The sequence below is a fragment of the Ambystoma mexicanum genome, chromosome 3q (genome assembly GCF_040938575.1).
Source record: "Ambystoma mexicanum isolate Mex_15411 chromosome 3q, UKY_AmexF1_1, whole genome shotgun sequence".
Lineage (NCBI taxonomy): Eukaryota > Metazoa > Chordata > Amphibia > Caudata > Ambystomatidae > Ambystoma > Ambystoma mexicanum.
Genome location: NC_090926.1, coordinates 1,214,941,785 through 1,214,964,488, shown reverse-complemented (window position 1 = coordinate 1,214,964,488; position 22,704 = coordinate 1,214,941,785). Strand labels below are relative to the sequence as shown.

Sequence of the window (22,704 nt, the reverse complement as noted above, 5' to 3'; positions counted from 1 at the left end):
AAAAGACCAGCCCTTCCAACAAAGAGGGAATGGGAAGGACATTACTTTATGAACAAACTAACGGCTGCAATACAAGGCTCAAGTGCGCAGATCGAAACCGACTGGCTGCAATTCATGGAGGCGGTTGCCAACACAGAGGACAAGCCCTGAGGGTAGCCGAACTTCTCCACCCGGCCCGAAACTATTTTTTTTGGTGTTGACCCCTTTGCATGGGAATCATGGGAGGCGATTGTATATAGTTCGCCACGGGCCCGGCCGGTGCTGCCCGAAGAGAAGTCTTTTAATATGTGGTCACTGAGTCCTGAGAATGGGAGGTGAGGGGGAGAGGGGGGCGGGGGGTTGAAAGCATTGAAGCCTTATGACTCCGTTATATTTTGAAGTTATGGGCGTGCGCCCAATGTATACTATATGCATAAGCTTGCTTCTCTTTCTTGAAAACTAATAAAAACCGAATAAATAAAAAAAAAGAAATGCCTATAATTACAAGGAAGCTTGGTGGGTCTTTATACTGCGCTCATTGAAAGAGGTCTGAATGAAACAAAGCCCTTCGACAATCGTCACTACTGAAAGTTCCACTAATCACTAAGTGTGCTTTCTGTTATACCATGCCTGCACCTCCTGTACACCCAGAGAAAAGCACCTCTCTGCAGGACCATATACAGGGAGAAGGTCTTTGACTCAGCCTAGCCTGTGGCCATTTTTCATTTTTTACTTTGCCAGTTGTGCTAGCACCCGTCTCCTTCTGCCCTCTTGACTGGATCCACCTACTGAACTTAACCATACTAGATCCCGCAGTGGTGCCCAACACCAGCTTTCCGCTACATGCATTTTAGTGTGCAAACATCACATCACCTAGCCCTAGCAGCACATTACACATTTAGCTCAGGGGCTACACGGGCAATTTCTCCTGGCCCTCCGCTTTGCCAGTCAAACCCCCCCCTTTTTTCAATCAACTATGCCCTGTGTGGGTTCTTCTTTCATTCCCCACGTCAGTACCTTTCTGTGAGCTTCACTACATACTCTCACAGCACTTCCGCGCCTTAACAGCTGATTGCACTCTGGCTGCAGGCGGGGCGGTGGGCCCGGGCGCCGTTCATTTTATTCAGCTTCCTAGTATGTCCCCGCACTTACGGGCCCCCCGGCAGGCCCCCCTGTTGTCCCGACAACCCGCCGATGCTCCCACAGCTGTCTTGCTCTACGCATGCGCACAGGAGTACCAGCCTGTTCTTCGCGCATTCGCAGAAGCTTCTTACCTAGAGCATATGCAGCCCTCTGCGGAACAATGGACGTGTTCGCGTCTGTGGTCTCGTGTGCCCTCCTTGATTGAGGTAAGCTGTTCATTGGCACTGGGCCATCGGCTGCTGTCCTCTCCTTTAGAAACTCTGGCAGATATAGATCTAGCCTGGCACACGACCCATGAGGTGGTGGCTTTTCTTTGTGTATCCTCTCACACTGGCGCTCTCCATTTTCTTTTAACAGCACATTGTCCCTTACTACACTGGAAGGGCTCCTTCAACTGCTTCTCCACAACCAGCAGCAAGACAAGTGCTAGATTCTACTCCTGTCCCCCCTACATCAATGGAGACAATAAGTGCACACCACCTGCCCGAAGCTCGGCGCAGTACTACCCTATGAAGGCTCCTCTTATTCACATAGGACCTTCAGGTAAGCTACCCACTCTTTAGGCTGCACATGACCCTGCATATGTTCTTGCAGCAGTACATGCCATACTCCCAGCACTGACGGTGGTTCTTTTCCTTTCTTTGTCCTTCCACTTGTGCAGCCGGTCCCTCGAGGATTTACTCCCAGCATGGCACTACACTCATGGGACTGTCTTTCCCCTCTGATGCTGCAGCAGGGACCCGGTACTACTAATTAGAGTCAGAATTCCTCTTCCACTTCCCCTGGACTCAAGCTCAAGGTTGGCTTGCATTGGTTTTTACATGAGGTTTACTCTTAGCCACACAGCTTTTGTGCCCGTGCAGTTACCACCGGCACAAGCTGCAACACATCCTACACAGTGTTGAGTCTAACACTCCCTCACTGTGTTCACCACCTATAGGGAGACACAATCCTCTGGCCCGGAAGGCGGCACCAGATCCTGGAAGCCAAAACGTCCTAGGGTCCAGTCGCACTCCTGCTGGCCCTAGTTATACCTTTGGGAATCCTATTCCCGACATAGACCATGGGTTGGTTACCTACAGCTAATAGACTAATGTTGGAATGGACAGGACTGGTCTTTGCAAGGGCAAGCATCCTTTTCTTCACATTTGTGTTTTACACTACTAATTGGTTCTCACTAGACCTGCTCATGCTTTTCTGCAGTCTAGCCCTATGTTTTACCGTAATAAGTTGTTGCTAACTGATGCATTCTTTATGTTGTTTCTCTTTGCATACCCTTCACTTTACGACTGTTTTGATGAAGTACAACTACATATGAATAATTTAAAATTATGTAAAAACACTGTTGCAGAACACATTTAAGATTCATGCTTCCAATGTCTTCGGTCGGTTGCCACAGGTATTAAGAGGCCCTACCTTGATTGGCCTTTTTACCATAACATTGCTGTATTAAATTTGCATACCTAAATGCCTTCATTGTCAGCACTGTATTTACATGTACAAACTAATGTGCCTGTAGTTTCTACCCTATGGGATGCTTCAGACCTTGTTAGAGGTATGGACCAGTGGTGATTCTTAAAAACAGCAATTACTTTTCTTCAAATAATGTCATAAAAACAATTAGTATGACTGAGCTTTTGTTTGGCGGCTACCCCCTTTTAGTGATAGAACATTTATGAATACTGTCAGTATGAATCATTCTGCTTTCACCATGTGCGTAGTATTTAGCTGCATCCACGTTTCTCTGTCATGCCTAGCTGATCGCAGAGAAATTAATCTGCCAATAATTTATGAAATTTCCTGGGATGTTCAGTTCATCCCATAGACTTCAAATAGTCTGCCGTATTATTGTAACTTGATTTACCTGGACAGTTGACTACACACAATGGTATCTTGTCCCCGCCATGTAAAACCACCCACCCCCCCTCCAACATCCCCCGCACCTCCCTACGGAGGTCTTTTGGGCCTTCACATTCCTTGCATCTGCCAGCTAGCTGGCCACAACATTTTCCAGAATTAAATGTATTTGCTCAAATAGCGTGCTTAACTGGTGTAAAGCGAAGGGGGGGGCCAAGATTCTCCATTATTAGTAATGTAGTCGAGCTCAAGGGTTAGCCTTGAGGTGATGCAGGCTGATTCTTAAGTACAGTTTAGTCCCCAAGCCCCCACAAAGGAATGTCCACTCACTATTAGTGAAAACAGTCTTTATATAATTAAGGTTCAAGGTTATATATCACAATAATTCACTTTGTGCACAGTTAATCTACAATGGCAAATATATATACACAGTTCTACGTGGTACCACAATTGCTATCAGATTTCATTAAAGTGCATGAACTGTACCTTGGTCAAATGTCACAAATCAAATAGACATAGGAGGAAAGCAGATGGTTAGAACAATTGACAGAATACCAAGCCCCTACCACCAGGCACAGTTCTGTATGAGGAACCCACTTTCCCCCAACCTGGCAACCTGAAATTAAAGAGTTATTGTACAAGCCCAGTTCATATATTGTTCACAAGAGTCTTATTTACTTCTAAATAGTTCTACAACCCAACAATGTATCTGGAATAGCAGAGTTCGATGTCGGGTCATCGACGGAGCCTTCTTGAGCGGCTCCCTTTAGGGCAGGAACCAAGGATCGTCCAGATCCCTCGAAGAAATGGTGAACAACGGCGTCGAGGCAGCAGCTTCGGTCCTGGTGGTGCTCGTCTACTATTGGCCGTGGTCGTCCTGTGAAGAGGGGGCGTGCGGGGCACCTCTGCGTCAATACTTCAGGATCGCAAAAAGTCTATGAAGAACTCTGCCCAGCAAGGGTGTTGCGTTGTCTGGCACCTCTGCGGTCTTCGGGTGGTGGGAAACCCACCAGTCGAGTGCTCCTCGGCACGTTAACGACTCAACTTTTCGCCAGCGAGAAAAAATAAAAAAAGTCAGTGGTGCTGGCGAGAGCATCCTTGAATGCAAAGTGTCTTAATCAGGTGGAGCGTTGCGGCTCCAGTCGTCGGCAGCTCAGCATCAAGCGGTTCCCGCTTCTGGGCAACACGGCTTCGACAGGCCTCCAGCAGTTAAAGCAAACCTGCGAACCCTGGTCGGCAACAGTGGACGGAACATCCGGTGCTTCTCTTCGTTCCTCAGTGGTCCCAGTCTCCGGTCGGCAGCCTGTTGAGGGTCTGACTTCCAGGGAGCTTCGGCAAAGGATAGCGGTGCACGATGGTCCCTCCCAACTCGGGAAGAGGTCTCCTAGCCAGGTCCTCTCGGATCAGTCTCGGCGGCTTTCAGATTGCGGTGAAGGTAACAGCAGTCAACCTTCGGGCTCTGCTTCAAGATCAAGCATCAGTTTCGACTTCAGCTTCTAAATGAAGTCTAGCAGTGAGAGGCCCCCAGATATACTGTTCTGTCTCATTCATTCTGCTGGGTCACACTTGGGTAACCAATCACTCAGAAGGGCATACAGCAGGCAGCCAGCCAATCAGGCTTACAGTGCATTCAGGCCATCCTCCTCCCTCTGAGACAACAAGGAATGTGTATTGGGACAAGTAACCAGCCATTCAGCACTATACCAGTTTTCGGGCAGGGCGGTCTCAGTCAGTGTCATACCAGAAACTAGACACCCATAACAAGGGTCAATCACTCAATTCCCCCGGTGCCACCCCAAGGGTGTACACACAACATAGTCACTGGGAAGGCTCCAGCCAGTCTGGCCTGGACTTCCCCCACAACACCATATATGGAACTTCCACCCAACAGCCAGTCATGGGGGAAGTTCAGAGGAAGGGCTTCCCAGGACTTTGGGAATAAAACAAGCTAACAAGCAATAGATAGCAAGAAGCCGTAGGGACCTTCTTGTCATCCATCAGGAATCGACTGATTCCAATGGCAGGGCATGTGTATCCCCAAAATGGGGGATACTCCGAGCACCTGTCAAATTTGGCATCAAGCTGCCACCAGCCCATACCCTGCTCTGTGGGCCACACATGCCCAAAAACACATGGGGTACAGGGTTGTACCCCCACCCATGGGTGCCAAAAGGGTATCCAAGAGTCTGTACCCCAAAGCAAAAAATAGGAAGAGATGCACTGCCAGGAGTCCCAACATGGACTCCTGGGCAGAAAACAATAAAGAACATAAATGAAAAAGGACTACAGGACAAGGACAGGGAGGCCCTGTCCCTACAATGCATTTCCAGCATCACAACTGGGTCCTCTCAAAGCTAATTCTCTGTTTTTGGTGCAGTTTTAAAATGGCAATTGCTTGTCGCGTTATTTTCCTCTGTAGGACAATTGCTTGTTAGTCACCAATTTTCTGGTGCATGCAGGTCACATTTATCCCTATGGGCATCGGCAACCTTATCTGCCTACAGTTTTCCTGCCTTACTTGTGTAGAGAGTGCCTATCCTGTGTACAAGCCTTCCCGTCACCTAATCTATTCCATTTTAAAACCGACTAATTGTGCAAGGTAATGCCTTCTCTGTCCCATACTTGTGCAGTGAAAATAATTATGCTTTGTGCCAGCTGCCTTTTCCTTGTGCTTTTAAAGGGCAGTTTCAAAGATGCCCTTTCTTCTAATTGTGTTTCTTCTGAGGAAGGCAGGGCAGCCTGCAATAATTGCCCAACTACAGGGTGGTCTAGTGATTTCTGTGATTGCGTGTCATGTCACAGACTGCCATCCTACAGCATTGTACGCAGATCCCAGATAGCTACCTGGACAACAGCACATTGCTACTTTTTTGGCAAGACTGCGGTTATATCCTTTTGTGCTACTAAATAGTCTGTCTTCATTCTTCGCTCTTCTTGCTTATTCCTCCATTATTGCATTCTACTTCCTTTCTGTATTCCATTCAGAATCATACAGATAAAGTCCTTTGGGATCATACGATCGTCCTGCACTGTTGCGGTCTTACCTGTATTACTCTGAAACCCTGGAAGTCACAAACCTCTCCAGCGCGACCCTTCATCATATCACTGCAACTGTTGCGCAACTCCCTACTTCGAGTTACATCCAGATTGTCTGCAACCACATTCCGATTATCTGCAACCACACCAATACTGCAACTATACATGCAGTAAATAAAACCGCTTTTTCTATGCTGTACACTATCAGTTTGCAACTGAGGCTGACTTTTCGTCAGCAGGGTTTAACCCCAGAGGGTTTCCCTGAGACTCGTTTGCCCAGCTTCTAAATCCATCAGGGTTATAAAGTCTGAGTGATTCTTACAGCCGCATTTGCAATTTCTACTTCTGATCAGGTCAGTCATTTTGCTACACGTTAACTTTATAACAAATATGGCCAAAGAAAGCAAAAGATTGTGCGGCACAGCCATTTTAGGGCACATTGAGAGAGGCATCCTTCAGATCCACTGAGCAGACCCACTAACAGATGGCAGATAAGAGCCTGTCTGATCTTGAACTATTAAACTGGTAAGGGGGTGTTGAAGACAGATGCATGATGCTCAGGCATGCTTAGTTCTTCTGCACTGTAAACAGTGTGGGAAAAAGCCTGTTGCCTCTGGGGGTCTCTTCCACTGCCTTGATGACCAGGAGCTTCAGGACTTCAGAAGCTATAGACCATCCTGATTTGCAACAAGGGAGACGGAGGGAGGGGAGTGTGGAAAGGAGACAGGAGTACGATACCCCCACTTGGCAACCAGGCAAAATGTCCTCAACCAGATGGAACAAAATCCTCCCCATCAGAGTTGAATGAAACCAAACTAACAAGCCAGTCATTGGTTGGTCTATGGTTCTGCTGGAAAGGTAGGGGTAGGTTAAGACCCCTGGAAGGACACGTTGGGGTGTCGGGCTGCTTCTTTCCAAGCGGAGGGGCAGTGCAATCTGTTGCTCTAGGAAGCCCTTGAATCCCCAAAAGCAACAGAACTTGCCCTCTGAAGATCTTTGAGAGGAGTTAGATTTAGCAGCCTGCTTAGTCAACTCTGTTAAAGGGCCTCATTACACGGAAAGCGGTAAGGGTTAACGGTCACCGGTAAGGTGACCGGTGACCGTTAACCCTTACTGCCTTACTACGAGGTCCCTTTGTGGGACCCGACCTTAACGGCTGGTGTAGACCAGCCGTTAAAGTTGGGACCCGCAAAGGGACCTTGGTGCTAATTATGGTACCGCAAATTGCGGTACCGTAATTCGCTCCTTCCCCATTCCCATTATGCCTATGGGGCAAAAACGGGAATGGGAAGAGCCATGGAGAAAGGGGGAATTACTGCCCCGCCAACCTTGGAATGGGGTGGCAATTCCCCTTTCCTCCATGGTGGTACCGATATGGTACCAGCGGCAACCATGGTGCTAATAGCACCATGGTTTACCGCCTACCGTGTAATGAGCCCCAAAGACTTGACAGTTTCACTTACTGGCCTTTTCCTCTAGTGGATTGAGGAAAAAGAAACATGTCAGTGCCCTCGAAAGGGAGGTCCATAATTTTGTCCAGTACCTCTGAAACAACCGGTGCACTATGTTTACCAGGAGGGTCAGGTGGACTAGCAGGCAATCCTGTTACATGGTTGTTGGCATGTCTGTCTCACATTCACCAAAACTAGAGCAAAAGGACGGTTAACCAGTAATGAAAAAGGTTTAGCTGAAACCCTGCCTAAGGGCCAGTGGGGTTGAGAAAATTAGGGAGTAAGTTTTTCTGCAAAGCAGCCATACAAGGCCGGTTTACGATGGTGAACTTAACTAAAAGCACTTGGCTTTGGTCTAAACAGCTTGCCCTAGCTTACTAATACAGGTTCCAATATAGAGCTGTGCGTCACTTTATAAACTGGCAACACTGCAGGTGCCATGACAAGACCATGTGAAATTGTCCCCAAATCCATCCTGTGGTGCCTACTATCAAGGGTTACGAAGCATACATCCAAACAGATGTGGGGGTATTACTAGTAAATGGTATATTTCAGGGAACGTCTCCTTAAAATGTACACACAATGCAGTTAATACCATAGCCTTTCCCCTTTCCATCATATAGTTGAGGGGAGTTCTTGCTCGCAAGGACGGGACCAGAGAATCTCAGTGCAAAGCAAACATACTTACATTTTGCAAGGCCTGTACAGACCAGGTTAACAAGCCCCTCCAGCTTCCACCCCAGCCTCTCCTTGCCACTCATTTACTCCACAGGTGGGTATGAGCTTTGGTGCTACATGCCCCCCACACCGACCCACCACCACTTAGTTTTTCAGTTTGAGATCTTAATCTTGTATGCATTCTTCCAGCACATTGCCTATGCTGGGTAAAGGTGGTTTGGAGCTATACTGCTACAAAGAGCTATACTGTACCTTTAAGCAGCCAGTTTCCTTCCAATAGTTTAGCCATGGCCGAAATCCTAGATGGGCTTGCTTGAAGCAGCCAAATCAGGCTTCCTCATTAATGTGACTAAGATGATGCTGGGGGCAGGCATTCTTTGCAATTAAAAAGGCGTGTACAATTAAAAAGGGTTTCGCAAACCTAGGCATTAAAACCTAAACTGGCACTCTCCCAACTGCTACCCATGCTCTGTGGATAGGGCCAGGTGCCTAGGCATTTCCCCAATTTAAATAATGGCAACAGTGCTGCTCTAAATAACTAGAAGGGTCTATGCTCAAAAATAGTGCCATTCCAGACACCATGCAAAGGCCAAATCACAATGATGCCTTGAACAAAATGTAAAGGAAAGGCCAATCACGTTGGGATGAGCTAGACAACCTTGCTCGAAATTGATTTTTTTTAAAAAAGGAATCCCAAAACATTTAATGCACCGTCTGCAGTGAATACCAATCTTCCACTCTTAAATTGAAGCAAGTGGAGCTAAAGTGTTGGAGAAAACATACGAAAAATTATAATCATAGGGAAAGAATATGCATAATCTTAGGTCTATTAACTACTTCGGAGAAAGATTGAGACCACAAACAAAAAGGTGCATGCTTTCCTGCAGTACTAGGATATTAGGCGCATTAAGCGGGCATGTGTAGAGATGGGGCAAGCAGTCAAATTAAACATTGATATCACTCAGGAAATTAAGTGTCAAGACAAAAACTGGGACGAATTACAAATAAAAACAAGCCACAATTGTCAGTGAATAAATGGAGCTCAATTATCAAGGGAAAATGGTTCAAACTGATTTTGAGCCATCATTCTATCCATTCACCATAATTTTATAGAAAGAGCACTCAAGTTGGGTGTCTTCAGCACTAACCTGACAGAATGTGGGCGAGCAGATGGAAGAGAAAACCTGCCGTAGATCTTCCAGGTCACTGTAGTCATGCGGTAACTTATCCACACAGAGGCATTTCGAGTGGAGGAGGTCATAAGTCAGCTGGTTGACATCAGTCCAATGAACATACAGAGTCCGCGTGCCAAGCTGCCGGCCAAGCAGATCAGATTTGGCTCGAGCTGCTGAGTCTTTTTTCATGTACTCCACAAAGCCGTAACCCTTGGAGTGGGCAGTCTCCTCATTGTACACCAGGAAGCAGCGTTCCAGATTTCCAAAGGGCCGTACCAACTCTTCGAACTGCTGCTGAGTGTAAGCTAGCGGCAGATTGGCGATGCACAACAGGGCATCAGTGGGCTGAAGCTGCACTGAAATTTCCTTACCCCGAAACTCAGTCAAGTGAAATTTCTGGATTGCGGACTCTGCCTGCTCTCCGTTCAGTAATGTTACGAAGGCTGGAGAAAAAGAATTATAATAATGCAAATGGTTAAAAAGGGCTACAATGTATAAACTCAAAATCAGAATTAAGAGAAAGCTAAGGGATTCATACCACTAAAACACAAGTGATCCAGGAAGTATCCCCACGTGTAACCCTTCAGATAGCCCATCAGGTCTGTACTGTTAAGCATGCATGGAGACGTAAAACTGGAAATTCACACAAAAAAAGCCCAGGCAGCCAGGAGCCAAATGCCCAGTCGGGGTCCATGTTCACCCAGATCCTTAACCTTTTCAGAGAAACTTGTAGACCGATTACTGTCCCAAACAGGAGTGCTGAAGGACTGCTCTGGCACCAGCCAAATAGCTGCCATTTGCCAGCCTCCCAGCTTAAGACTGAAGATAGTCTCTCTCATTGAGTAGACAACCCAAATATAACACCAGGTTGTTCATTAATCCAAGGCAAAGCTAAGTGCCAATAATGATAATTAAATGTGAAGCACAGAAACCCGGAGTGCAGAACCAGTTAACAGTGGAGGTACCATCATGGACTGTGTTCCCAGCCACCGAATCTACATTAGAAGCCTTGCACAATCTAAATGGGAACACTAGCTTTCAATTAGGTACCCTTGCCTCAACCACAACTTTCAAACTTGCCTCTTCTGCATAAGGTTATGGCTAAGAAATTAATTACTGCACCCTCCCGGACACCACCCTGATCCAAATGAGAATAAAACCATAAATTATGCTTCAAAGCTCCGAAATGTACACTTTCTGAAAAACTGCAAAGTACTGTCGCCTTAAGGGAAGGAGGATCTCACCTTCAGAAAACTGAAAAACGCTCAAAATTTTGAATTCAAAATTCAACGCTAGAAACAGACATTCCAGAGAACAGAAACTGCATCAAAACCAGCCAATGAACTCTTGCGTGTCACTTCGCCCCACCCTCTTTTACTCGCTGTTGCAGGTCTCCTCTCTGCGGGCTGCACACCTGCAGTGCCCCTCTAGCATCCCTTGCACTCAGGGACTGTTTCTGTATCCCTACAGCCACTACTAGCACCCTACACCAGATGTCTGCACTTACCCCCGCACTTGCCACCAGCTGGCTGCATTTATGGTCTTATTTATTTTACCGTTATCCTATGCACTACACTGCCCCCGCACTTTCCCCCTCCACACTTGTGCATCTCAATGTAACCTGGCCTAGTAGGATCGCTGTCTGTCTTACTGTTTCCCCCTCCCTTGCCTCGTCGTGCCTTCAAACACTTGTGTATAGGCACGTTATAAATGTCATATCACATAATTCCGGGTATGATATTTGACAGTTACCCCAGTATGCCCCACGAGTCAAAGGTCTAAAACGTAACTGGTTGTGGATTCCCCCCCGCCCCCCTTCAGCCTTCTAGAGGCTGAAGTCTGATATGTTGAGGATTGTGCTGACACTGAGCTTGCAAAGAGACTGGCCTGACATACCGTGCTTCAACTTGACTGCACCCACAATACTAACCCATGCCCTTCTGCCTTCCAGGGAGCACCAACAGGGTGGGCTGTTGCTTACCCTACACATTGCACTTCCACGGCCCCCTTTAACAGTGTGCCAATTAAACCTTGAAGATTGTAATGTAAGGAGGGAATTCAACATCTAATACATGCCTCTCTGATCGAAATCAGGTACACAAACGGGCATAGATAACTGTGGGTTTCCAAGAGGGCTGTAATGTTTTTCAAAGGCTTCATTCCATCACGGCCATCCCTTGCGAACCATTCAAGAGCAGGTGTACCATCTCCCTCAATGGGCTGAGGCATTGCAGGCAGGCACACCAACTTGGGTTTGGTGCAGCTTACCTGCAGGTCTTGTTTTCGTGCTCATATTATGCCTCCAATTTCCACTACAGTGAACAATTGCCAAAACACTTATCGGCTTACAAGGATGGTGGCCTGGGAATAACCCAGTTTTCAATAACTAACTAAGAACGGGCAATAGGGCCACAGAGCAAACAAGAAAACATTTAAAAAAAACAGGGTAAGCTCTCAAAGTCACCAGATGCAATAAACATAACCCTAAACGAGCAGCATCCTCACCTGTGCCTTTGTACTTGTCAACAAAGCAATACTTCAGTTCAAATTCACACAGCAACTCATGGATCTCCTGTATGAATCACAAAGTAAAGAAAGCAAATAAGTCACAGAATGATGTCGGCTACACAAGTGTACAAGCATACCATACTTATGGTACAGATCTTTATAGAAATAAAGATGACATGGCATTTGTAACACACCTATACAAAGTGTTTCAAGGCGTGACAAGGCACTGAAGGACGACACAGACAACGATCTTACTAGGCCAGTGATCTTGAGATCGCGCATGTCAAGGGGAAGGGAAAGAGAAAAATTGCCAAGGGAAAGGGCAGTGCTGTACATGGAATCAAAACAATAAGAAGTGCAGCCAGCAGGTGTTTGTTTATTGAGTTTATATAGCGCTTTACTCCAAAGCGCTTTAAAGTATAACAGTACAAAAAGAAAGAAGCATATTTACAAACTTGAAACAAACCAGTGGTACAGCCCTTGGGTGGTTACAGCATCCAATATGGTCATCAGGAGGAGGGGGAAGAGGTAGGGAAAGTCAGGGGAGGGAGGGTGGGGAGCTTGGTGGGCTGTGGGGGGCAAGACTGGAGAAGGCGGCTTTCAAGGAGGAGTGGAAAGATGGGTAGGTGGGGGTGGAGCGGATAACGAGAGGTAGGGAGTTCCAGTGGAGGGGGGCCAAGAGTTGGAAGGAGTGGAAGCGTTAAGAGGCACAAGGGGCTGGGGGTAGGTGTCCATAAGTGCAGGCAGGGGGACTGTAAGATTACAGATACAGACCCAAGTGCAAGGGTTGCCAGGAGGCAATGCAGGTGTGCAACTGGGCGGGCAGGGACCTGGGCCTGAGATCAGAGGGTAGCCAGGTGACAAGTGCAATATTAGGCAAGAAAATAAACAGGGGATAGGAAGAGAAGGCAGAAGCAAAGAGGAAGGTTTTCAGGTACTTCCGGAACCGGAGATGGTTCTCCTCAAGTTTGAGAGGCAGGGAGGCTGTTCTAGAGGGAAGCCAACAGCCGAAGACTAAGATCTACCATCAACTCATTGCTTGGAGAAGCAACGGACCCTGAGTGAGTTGGTGGCGTGAAGAGCTCGAGTACTAGGGTATTTATGAAGAGAGAGTTTGAGGTATTGAGGACCAAGGCCCCAGAAGGCCTTGTGGACAGTAGAGGGTCATTAGCGTAATCCTTGCAGCCAATGCAGAGATTTCAGTGCTGGAGAGATACGAATCCTGGGCCTGAGGCCAAGGACAAGACTTGTTGTCCTGTTCGAGGAGCTGCAGAGGACGGAGTAGAAGCAGGCAGATTTAGAAAGAGGCTGTTGCAGTAGTCTAGCCTAGAGAGAACCAGCGCTCTAGAGACAGTGAGCTTCTGGGGTAAGGAGAGGAAAGGAAGAATACCTCTGAGGAGGTGCAGCTGGGAATGTGACTTCTTAGAGACATCAGATGCAAGGAGAAAATGAGAGTGTGGAGTCGAAGATGACCAAGGTTCTCAGCCTCACAGGTGGGAGCAGGAAGATAGCAAAGGGAGGCCAGCCAGAGACACTGGAAAGGAGGGTGCAGGTGTGCTGATGGGGAGAAACTGTCTCACAGGCATTAAGGCGGAGATCGTGGGTGGCACACCACACCTGGATAGCAGACAGTACAAGAAGGAGAAAAGGTGGCAGAGGTGAGCCTGAAAACGAGCGGAGTGTCATCCGCATAGCACTGAAAGTTGGAGCAGAGCAGCAAGGCGGTGGGCGAGAGGTGTCAGGTATTGGTTGAACAGCGAGGGAGAGAGGTTAGACCCCTGGGGAACACCACAGGTAGAGAGTGAGCTAGAGGAAAGGAAGGACCCAAGTTGGACCTGGGAGGGTCGATCAGAGAGGAGCGAGGTCAGCTAGGCCAGGGCCTGATCAGTGATACCCAGGTTATGCTCCGACTTTTGCAACTCTGGTCTCCGTTTTACCTTTACTATGGAGTCTACTTTCCTCCAGATCCCTTTAGGCATCTGTGTTTAACTTTTGCAGCACACAGCTCCTCATGGGCAGTGTTGGTGTGAACCTTTTGGGTTCTCCTTTGAGATTCTTTTTTTATCCTTGAAAACCTACAGTTACTAAGGATGGAGGGATACTTTGTATTCCTAAAACTTTGTACTATGAGAGATTGCTGCACACACCACCTTAAGTGGAGTGCCAAGGCGATACCTAGCATCCCCGGCTCTGCTCCCGTGACTTAGTCACAGACAATCTTCTAGTTATGGCTGGTGACAGTGGCTGTGTTCTACGAACTATTGTGCTATTTAATTGCAGACTGTATACAGTCTCAGTTGGGCACAATAGGGTCACATATTCTAACCTGGTGGCTCCTTTCTTTTTTCATCATTTCTAGCGTGGTTATTTGTTAGCCCTGCGATCATTCTGGGAGAGGGAGGTCTGTGTGCGTTTTACCTTTGATGAGAACCTTAGGGTGTCCCCGCCTAGGTTCCAGTATGTCTGGGCAGGCAGAAGTGGAGAGGAGTTTGTCACTCCCCTGCCCTTTGTTTGCCAGAGTGCCTGAATGGAACCATCTCCCACTGTGGGTCTGCCTGTTCTGATTAGACAGCCACCCGCCCCTTTCTGTAAACAGCTGAGAGATTGCAGAGTAGTGTGTGTTTAATAAAAAGGTGAGGTTTCTGAGGTGAAAGGCAAGTCAACCACTGGAAACTGAAGTAACCGGAGAAAACAGACACCTGCAGACCCTTTGAACTGTGAAGTGACCACGGGTGTCCCGACTGTTTTCTTTGCGACAGGAGCTCCGAAGAGGACAATTCCTTCCCTTTAGCTGGTGGGACCAACCAACCCTGAGACGAACTACAATCTCCCGAGGTCCTGTGACTTTCCAGAGCTGCAGACAGTATTCGCTGTCTGCGGCTCTGGAATTCCAAGAGGCCTCCGACCCAACTGAAGTACATCGTCTTAGAAAGGCTGAATCCGTCAAAGTGTTTGCTGAGCGCCCAGTGAACCTCCAGAGACAATCCAACTGAAAACAGTCCCCTCACCAGTGGGTGCAGGACTCCAGGAATCGAACAATGACTGGGCGAATCACACCCTTCATTAGTGCTGCAGAAAAGGCACAGATTGACCTGAAAAGTTGAAGAAATCCGTGCCAGAGGTCTCCTCACGAGACTGCAGAGATATCCCGTTCATTGTCCTGCCTTTTGTCACCAGACCAAAGAATCCAGAGACCAAGGTCGAGGACCGCTGCAAAGAGAAGAATCCAGCCACAAACATTTCTTCTAACCGAAGGTACTCTGGGGAGAAAAGGTATTGCTTACCTTAATCCAAGAAGTCACTCCAGAGCGGTGTAGTGCACGTGGGAGGTGTCCACCCTTACCTTTGACCCAAGCTACTGGGGTCTTTTTTTTGTCGTATAACAGGGTCTACACCGTGGAGTTCAACTATCCTTACCTAGAGACTAGAAACGTGTGTTGTTCTGCTGCTTCGTAAGACTCCTAACTGCCTTTTAGCTAGGTGTTGCCAATTGAACTTTTAAAAGTTAAATTGCTCTGAAACTGCCTCTAGAACCTTCAGCCTGCAACTGACTAACCAACTGTTTTCCTTTGTGGTTTTGCTAACAAAATGTAATTAATGTATTTCTTCTGTCTTACGCGAGTGCACGGTAGTACCGATAATACGGTAGAACGTGTCATTACTGTCAAATGCTGTAACAATTGTAACCGTGACAAACTACAAACTAAGCAGCGGCCTTTGAAAAGTATCTACAAGTAATGTCCGTTTTGATTTAATGGAAGTATTTAAAACAGTGCAAATATAATTTGTTTTAGTTCAAAAGAACTTTCAGAAATACTAATACAACACCAATACTGTTTCTATATTAATTATTCACGTTAATTTAGTATATAACATTTTAAGACAGTCCATAATCATACAAATTTCAAACACTCATATTAACATTTTCTAAAATATGATGCTAACCAATTCACATAACATGAGTCACATATGACCAAATCAATAAATATCCAATTCAAAGTCCAATTCATACCAAACAAATGGACAAAAACCAGATCATCTTCTCCTGCATACCATACTAAAACCCTTACATTCTTAGCAATGTATGCATTTGCCACCATAATCGGAACTAAGCCATATGTATCGATACAGAGTCAGTATTCATAAAATAATCCCAGAAGGGAGTAGTTTTAAGATTAATAGCGGCTCACAGACCAGTACACAGGTTGCTCCCAGCTGTGAACACTTGAAAGACACGTCAGGCAGTTTCTTGCTTTCCCTGAAGACCACATATGTCGGCAAATTCTGTGCTCCAATGCCATCTTAAGTTTGGCACCTTGTAATGTCAGCAATGGGAGTTGGTTTGTTTATGCAGAGTCTAAGCATTAAATCCAAAACTGCAGGACTGGGACTACACAAAAAGGTATGACTGGTTTGAGCCAAGTACATACCACATTAGCCAAGTACATATAATGCTGCAAGGTCCCATGGTGTACATAATTCTCAATCCAATCCCACTGCTCGACTTATTTTGATAGATTTACTGCTAAAAAAAAAAAAAAAAAGGGAACCAGCCGATACAAGAAACATTCTACATCAAGTTTCTCGAAACCAGGGCTTCGACACTTTGTTGCAAATTCAAGATCAGTGGTGTTAGCCAGCAGAGACAACAGTGGGCATTGAAGGCTCTGTTTTGTATTTAATATATACTAGTCCCCCACGAATACGAGCCTGGCTACCAAGTGAGACCAGGCCTATCTCCAGACGCAAATATGCCATCGGGGTAGTGGGGGACATATTCAGAATTGTCCTCCAAAATTTACCCTCCAGTATGTTGAGCAAATTGAGATACCTCAGCCAACTTTCCAATCCATACAGTATGGTAGGACAGAAGCTTTGCAAATATAACTTGAATATGCCGTCAATGGAATATACCGCAGACTCCTTAGAGAATCTGTTTATGAATAGCTAAGTTGTCGAGCTTTGCATTTTTTTAGCTGCTACGATATACTCAGAACCTCCCCTGGCAGCCAGATCAAGGCCTAGATACAGATAGCCATCTATGAAATCATTGTTATCCAATTTAGTTTCCAATACCATCCAACACATTTTTGGGCCAGCAAGAAGTTGGGATCACCTTATCGTTGCACACTTTTTCAAACAGCGTATTGAGGACCTTAGACCATGCAGCCGGGTTTGCTTTTAGCATCACATTAGATATTCCATTTGGACCTGGCACCCTAGAGGTTTTTTTCCCCCCCCTTTAAATCGGGTGATTGCATCTTATTTTTAAATAGCAGGGCCCGCCGTCCAACATCCCTGCAGTATCTCGGTAATATATATTTTATATAAATGTATGAGCGTCTTTTAATTGCATTACTAAATAGGTTCAGTGTACTAGCCTATAGCTCACATATTCCTCTTACGATAAGCCAGACTGCTCTGCACACTACCAAGGTTCCATGAGTAGTACAGACCGACACCAAGAGATGGTGATATAAATACCATTGGGATAGTTAAATGAAGTCTTACCTCAAGTGGACTTTAGGAAAACTCCCCTCACACAAATGCACAGAATGAATGTGCATCTTTTATACCAAGTGTACACGTATGTGTAGAAGATGTACAATTCACACTGTACACCATTTGTGTAAAATCTCATTTTAAAGTCAGCACTTTGATGAGTTTTCAGATATGTTATATTGGGTGTCTTTTTTAAAAGGCAGACGACCATTGGGAGTGTCCGTTACACCAGAGCGGGCAAGGATGTTCTTATGGGCAAGAAATGACAATGGGAACTTTTTTTCAGACCTGAAGCAGGTAACAGTATAGTTACAAATAACGGCCCATCGGAAGAGAATGAGCAACAGCACAATTATTTTGACTCTAGGCAAAAGGGAAAAGGCCACAAGTATTCCTGTAGATTTAAAGGGGCCCATTTGTAAGTGCATGGCTCAGCTCGTCACAGATAAACATGGGTTAAACCTGCTGGGAATGGATTTGCTGAAATATTTGCATGCTAATATAGGACACATTACTTGCCATAATTGTGTTTTTTGTGCTCGCATCCGCGTAGATTCACACTCTGCCTAGTCCATCATCTCGTGGAAGTCGGAGTATTACAAGATTTGTTTTCGAAACTTGAAAACGGACGTTGAACGGGCGTGTGTTAGGACTGCCTGCAGTTGTGTCTGCATGTGCGTTTACACAGGCTGCAAACACACCCATCATTGTATATATAGTTACCACAGTGGGTCCATCAGCCTCTGAACTCAGTTGCTAGGCTGTGTGTGTTGTACATAGTTACCAGGCTCCAAGCTCAGGTGACACAGTGGAACTTGGAGCCTGGTGTGTAAGGGGATTCTGAATCCACTAGTCAGTTGATGGTGGTCCCTTGCTGGGGGACTAAGTCTCTCTTGATAAGTCCATCAAATTAAGTAACTGTTATAAGCTTTCACGACATGTGCGAGTGTCTATTCAACACAACAATCTGGCGACGAGGATCACGGCAGAAGACAGCAACAACGGCCCCCGGCAGAGCTCCAGCTGACAGTGACCGTGAGAGCAAGAGGGACGAAACTGAAGAAATACAAAGCTCGCGTGCCAGACCAGCGAACTGCCAGTTCAGTGAGAAGACAACCCTCTGATAACCAGAAGTCTCGCTGGAAGTGGCGTTAAAACTGACTGCCAACTGGTGCAGAAAAAAGGCAAGCTGTGTATTGGTATATTAGAAGGAAGCAAAGCTGCAAGATGCGCGTCAGCGTACTTCCATGAGTGAAGCCACAGCTAGCACGTTACCTTTTTGATGCCAGTAAGAGCGAGGGCATTGTGTGTGCATCTTTAGAACAGACCATCGCGAGCAGAAGCAAAGGGCTGCTGGAGAAGGGTAAAGGAAAGTACCTCAAAACGTTATTACGTGATGCCATATTGGAGGCACTGGGCCCTGGCTCAACGATCAGCTGGGAATGTGTAACAAATACGAATGAAGGAGGGCGTCTAGGCAACCATTCTGTACACCGCGATTGTTACAAAGGGATTTCTTCAGTGACACGAAGGAAGCTGGTGGCAACGCTTCAAAACTGCTACATAAAAACAAAGTTGACAGTTTAAAACACCGATAAGAACAAAAGCATTTCTTCGGTGCGATAAAGGCAGATTGCAATGCTTCCACGCTGTGGATGTCGGCAAGAAGTACTGTATGAAGCGGTTTGCACAGGAACAATAAAGCAGTGAGTGACAAACTGCGTGTACACCAAGACAGACTTTGATGAAATAAAGACCCTTCAAGTTTCAAAAGCACGACAAACATGAAGCACTGTAGACAAGTGCATATGCTTTGATGAAGTAAATATTCTGAGTTTGAGAGTGCATCAGTGCGCAGTAGTAAAACATGGCTAGTGTCCCAGCTGCAGTATTTTTCTTGGCCACGCCAGGTGAGCTCAGAGTACGGTGGTCCAACTGGAGAGAAGGCTTAACCAAGAATGCCTTGGCTACGTTTGGGTCAAATTATTCCATTGACAGGAAGGAGGCACGTTTCCATTGTTTGGGGCCTGCAGGTCAAGACTTTTTAAAGGAAATCGCCTGAGCCCGCTGGGAGGAGTCGGGTGCTATTGAAAAGACATTAGCTAAGCGTGACAAACATGGAGGTGGAAGAAACATCATTCTGGAACGATCTAGATTTACAACGAGAGAGCAAAAGGTGGGCGAGAGTATTGAATTAATAACAGCATTGAGGGGCTTAGTGTCCGTTTACCCACTGCCAGGATGAACATTTAAGGGATCAGCTAATAATAAAGAGCAATAACGACAAGGTTAGACAAGAGATGTGGAGGGAACGCAATCCCACTCTGGGGAAAGCCATTGAAATTGCGAAAAGTGTGGAACACAGAAATTTATTGAGGCGCTCCAATTAGATAAGAGCACGGAAAGTGTCAGTAGTAAAGTAGTAGCGCAAAATGGTGCAAGTGACACCAACTTCAGCAACATGAGGAACAGTGGTAGAATTGGCACATTTGGGTCATTTAGGTCTGGCTAGAACCAAACGGTTGGTTAGGTACTCTGTGGTGGAGAAAGAGGCCTTGGCATGTATCTGGGGAGTAGAGAAATTCAAGATTCTGGGGTCGCAAAAAGCCAGATCGCAATGGCATGGAAGGCCGACACAGGGCCCAGCAAAGAAGCATGGTGGGCTGACCTGGTTCATTGGGCACTGGCAGAGACAACAGTATGGACCAGTACAGAGGGTCAAGAGAAAGTAGCGACAAGATAATTGCTTGGTACCCTCCTACAGGATAGGCTGGGATCCATAGAAGGCAAAGGTACAGAAGACCCGGACAATGCAGAAGGTGAGGTTGCGAACCCGAGGAACCAAGAGGAGAGCCCTAACTAAGGCATCTAACCAGCTGTGGGTGCTATTCAAACACCAGTTCACTGGGTTTGGTTAGCAGACGAGCCGCTAGGAAGAGGTAACCTAAGGATTGTGCAAATAGACACGAGAAAGCGCTAAGACAATTGCAATTGGGAGAGACTCCCTGCAAACAGTGCCATTCTGTATGTTCTGGTATTTGTTGTAAAACACAAAGGGGTTAAAAAAAAAAAAAATTTAAAAAAAATTTTAAAAAAATGATGTGGTACTGTCATTGCTTGTACCATTCTGGGAAGATGTCTGTCGGCTGCTGTTGGAAATGGCCTTAATTATTGACCCTACGTCAATGCATTGGTTGTTTCATGTTTGAGCCCACTCCGGGATAGGAGTCCATTTTTTAAGTCTGAGCCTCGTCCTGACCAAGCTTTGTGTGCTGTTGCAGTGGATGAGTGCAAGAATCCCTACAGCCAATCAATGGCTGAGAGTGTTTGGGCCAAAGACATGGAACAATAGGCGAGTATACAACTCATTGGGGGTCCACTCAAAGTATACCTGTTGCGTACATCTACTCCTGTGGGTTGCACCAACTAAAGATCTATTCCGCCCAGAACTTTGGATGATGCAGTGTTCGCATTGCTAGGATTATTCAGTCTTGCTCTGATCAAGTACTTCCATGTGTTAATATCCCCGCAAAAATAATGCCATACAAATTTATCGCCATATTTTTGCGGTGATATTAAAGGTATGGAACCTGCGGGGGCCATCCCTGCATTATTTTTAAAGGAGTGTAGAGGAGGTCCCGGATGTGGCCTGCACTCCAGCCGCCCATTTTGAAGTACCAGGAACGTACACCCCAAGATAGGTGACGTATGATGAGCAAATAAAAGCAGAGAGCCGCACTAGGGCTCTGCCCAGTACCCGTCAGAAGAGCAATACCTATTTTTTTTTTTATTTGTATATAGTTCAATGAACCTTTACAAAATAGCACATTATTACAAACAAAACAATTCAAATAACCAGACAAAATACAAAACATCTCAATAAAACTGATAAAAGTAGAACAAAGCTTTAACAGTTTCCAAAAGAAAACGACCCAATAACAAACAAATTTAACACTGAAGTAACAAAATCTCTTTCTCAATTACTTTCAAAAACTCTACTAAGGCAAAGATTAATGATCTCTCATTTCCTTGCATCAGTCGAGTCCAAAGAGATATCATACAATCTGCATAGTTCACATTCATAAATCGTAGAAAAAGCTTAGTCCGTACATCTCTAAAATATGGGCATTCTAAAATCAAATGTTTTAGCGTTTCCTTCTGTTCACTGCACCTCGAAAAGCGACACTTCGTGGCGCCTGGATTAGTTCCTGCAATTCCCCAGAATTTTGTTCGTTCGAGAGTATGATATTGATTTAATCTAAATCTCATATAATACATTCTGGTTTTATTACATGGAAATAACGCTATATAATCACAACAGCCATCTCTTTTGTGTAGGAATTTTGCATATTCCTTATAGGTACTCAAATTTGATATTTCCTCTAGAGTTTTACACCAGTCGTACGCAAATAATTTATGTTTAACATAGTTAGGACGTATAAGCAAATCATCACAATCAGTACCCAAATTATTTAAAATTTTAGCCATGGTTTCAAGGTAGCTAGTGAACGAACTGGATGAGCAACCCTTAGTAAATTCAAAAAGATCCTGATATAAAGAATTATCAGGATAGTTAAGTATTTTGGAATAGTTAGAGAGAGCCCGCCAGGTAAACCTAGTAGATAAAGAAATCAATCCCAACTCATGTCTAATAACACAGTTTGGGATTGATATGGATAAACATAAAGCTCTCTTCACTAAAGTACCCTGTATGGAATCAAGTTGCTTATGCAAATTACCAACACAAATATCCATAGCGTATAAAAGAATGGGCTCAACCTTTAATGTAAGAAACTCTAATAACGGAGTCATTGAAAACTTACACAACTTATAAAAGATAAATTTCATCTGACTTAAGAGTGGTCTGGCTTTCAGCTTTAGATATTCCACCCATGACTTTATACTATTCGCATTGCTCAAACGATATCCTAAATAAATGGATTCTTGTAATTCGCACAGACGAGTCCCCCCCATATTCCAGTTGAACTTCTTAAGTTTATTTGATTTAAAAATCATTATGCATGTCTCGGATGAATTAGGTTGAAGATTATGTTCATACGCAAACTTTATGAATGTATTTATCTTAGCTTGAAGACCAGCAGGAGTTAAATCAAAAAAGATAAGGTCATCTGCAAAGGCTAGCCAGTGTATTCTTAGTGAGCATAGCCTTGCTGGTAACATCAGAGTGGATTCCCAAAGTTTATCTATATCAGAGAGATAAAGGTTGAACAGCAGTGCAGCAAAATTGCAGCCCTGTTTTAAACCAAGATGAAGTTGCACAGGTTCAGTTAGCGAACCACCCTGAGTTAGACGAATTCTACACGATGTATTGGTATGATATTTCTTAATCCAATAAATCAGATATTCCGGAATTC

General features: G+C 45.5%; 1 protein-coding gene across 3 annotated transcripts in view; it reads right to left on the bottom strand.

Moving 5' to 3' along the window:
- The window catches only part of RAVER1 (ribonucleoprotein, PTB binding 1), a 402,256-nt gene that overhangs the window by 335,775 nt on the left and 43,777 nt on the right, over nt 1–22,704 (bottom strand). For all 3 annotated transcript variants that reach the window (XM_069604092.1, XM_069604093.1, XM_069604091.1), the window contains exons 2-3: nt 11,825–11,891; nt 9,293–9,762 (exon numbers count right to left, since the gene is read on the bottom strand). In XM_069604092.1, the coding sequence (XP_069460193.1) occupies nt 9,293–9,762; nt 11,825–11,891 (537 nt within the window). The remainder of the gene's footprint in view (nt 1–9,292; nt 9,763–11,824; nt 11,892–22,704) is intronic.